The 1,113-nt window shown below is 63.8% G+C and overlaps 1 protein-coding gene across 1 annotated transcript in view; it reads left to right on the top strand.

Annotated features, from left to right (window-relative positions):
* LOC100547453 (methionine--tRNA ligase, cytoplasmic-like) overlaps positions 1-1,013 on the top strand; it is a gene marked incomplete at its 5' end in the record, with an annotated part of 6,317 nt that extends 5,304 nt beyond the window's left edge. Inside the window, 3 exons of the mRNA XM_031557587.1 lie at positions 70-108; positions 646-752; positions 824-1,013. Coding sequence (XP_031413447.1) covers positions 70-108; positions 646-752; positions 824-961 — 284 coding nt within the window. The remainder of the gene's footprint in view (positions 1-69; positions 109-645; positions 753-823) is intronic.
* Positions 1,014-1,113: the final 100 nt, after the last annotated feature.

The raw sequence follows: 1,113 nt of genomic DNA, 5'->3' as shown, positions 1-1,113 counted from the left end.
GCTCACAGTGCTCAGCCTGCTTCTTGTTGGCCCCAGGTGAGTCCGCTCTTCCAAAAGCTGGAGAGTGAGCGCATCGACGCCCTCCGCAAGCGCTTCGGGGGGGGGCAGGTGAGTGGGGGCTGTTTAGCCATGGCTCCTCCTCCTCCTCCTGCCTCTCGTTTCCCCTCCCAGCCCCACAGCACCTCCTCGTCTCGGTTTCTCTTTCTTACCCACCCTTCTTCCCCAGCCCAAAGGCCCCCAGTAGTGCTGCTCTGCATTGAGGCACCTCCTCCTCCCTCAGCCTCTCCCAGTCCTCCTTCCCACCCCTCCCGCCCCAAGCCCCTCCCGGTTGCATTAATTCATCCACCTTGGTGCTTCTTCATTCCCGTCATTGCACCTCTTTGTCCTTCTGTCTTTTGTTTCCCCTCCTTCCTCAGACCCCCACCCCAGCAATGCTCCTCCGCCGCAGCATCTCCCCCCTCTGCCTTTCCTGGTTCTTTTTCCCCAGCCCCAGACCCCTCAAAGTTCTCCCCTGCCTCTTCTGTTTCTCTTCTTCCTCACGCCTCCAGCCCTGGGCTCCCCCAGTAGTGCTCATCCACCACGGCACCATCATCACACAGCACAGAACGCAGACACGTCTTTCTCTTTCTCTCTCCCATTCCTCAGGCAAAACCCCCAACCCCCCCACGCAGTCAGACCCTCCCTCAGTGCCAGGCACGGCTCCCACTGACCCCAGCCGCATCCAGGAGCTGACAGAGCAGGTGGCCGAGCAGGTGAGTGCAGGGGGGGAAGCACCCCCACCACCCCCAAAACGCCCCCCAGCCCTCACCGCTCTCTGTCCCAGGGCGACTGCGTGCGGCGGCTGAAGGCGAGCGGGGCGGACAGGGCGCGCATCGACAGCGAGGTGGGGAAACTGCTGGCCCTGAAACGGGAGCTGGCGCTGGCTCAGAACGCGAGCCCCGACAGCAAAGGGAAGAAGTAACACAGCGGGACCGCGCCGTGCCACGCGTGTAATAAAACCCAAATGCCGTACAGCGGTGCTGGAAGCCATCGTCCTTTCGCGGGGCCGCCCCACCCCGGCCCTCTAAGCGCGGCGCAGGCTGAGGACGCGCTCGATGAGGGCTGCCCGCACGC

The sequence above is a fragment of the Meleagris gallopavo genome, unplaced genomic scaffold (assembly GCF_000146605.3).
Source record: "Meleagris gallopavo isolate NT-WF06-2002-E0010 breed Aviagen turkey brand Nicholas breeding stock unplaced genomic scaffold, Turkey_5.1 ChrUn_random_7180001865818, whole genome shotgun sequence".
Taxonomy (NCBI): domain Eukaryota; kingdom Metazoa; phylum Chordata; class Aves; order Galliformes; family Phasianidae; genus Meleagris; species Meleagris gallopavo.
The sequence above is the reverse complement of the archived record's forward strand: the minus strand, read 5'-3'. Positions and strand labels throughout refer to the sequence as shown.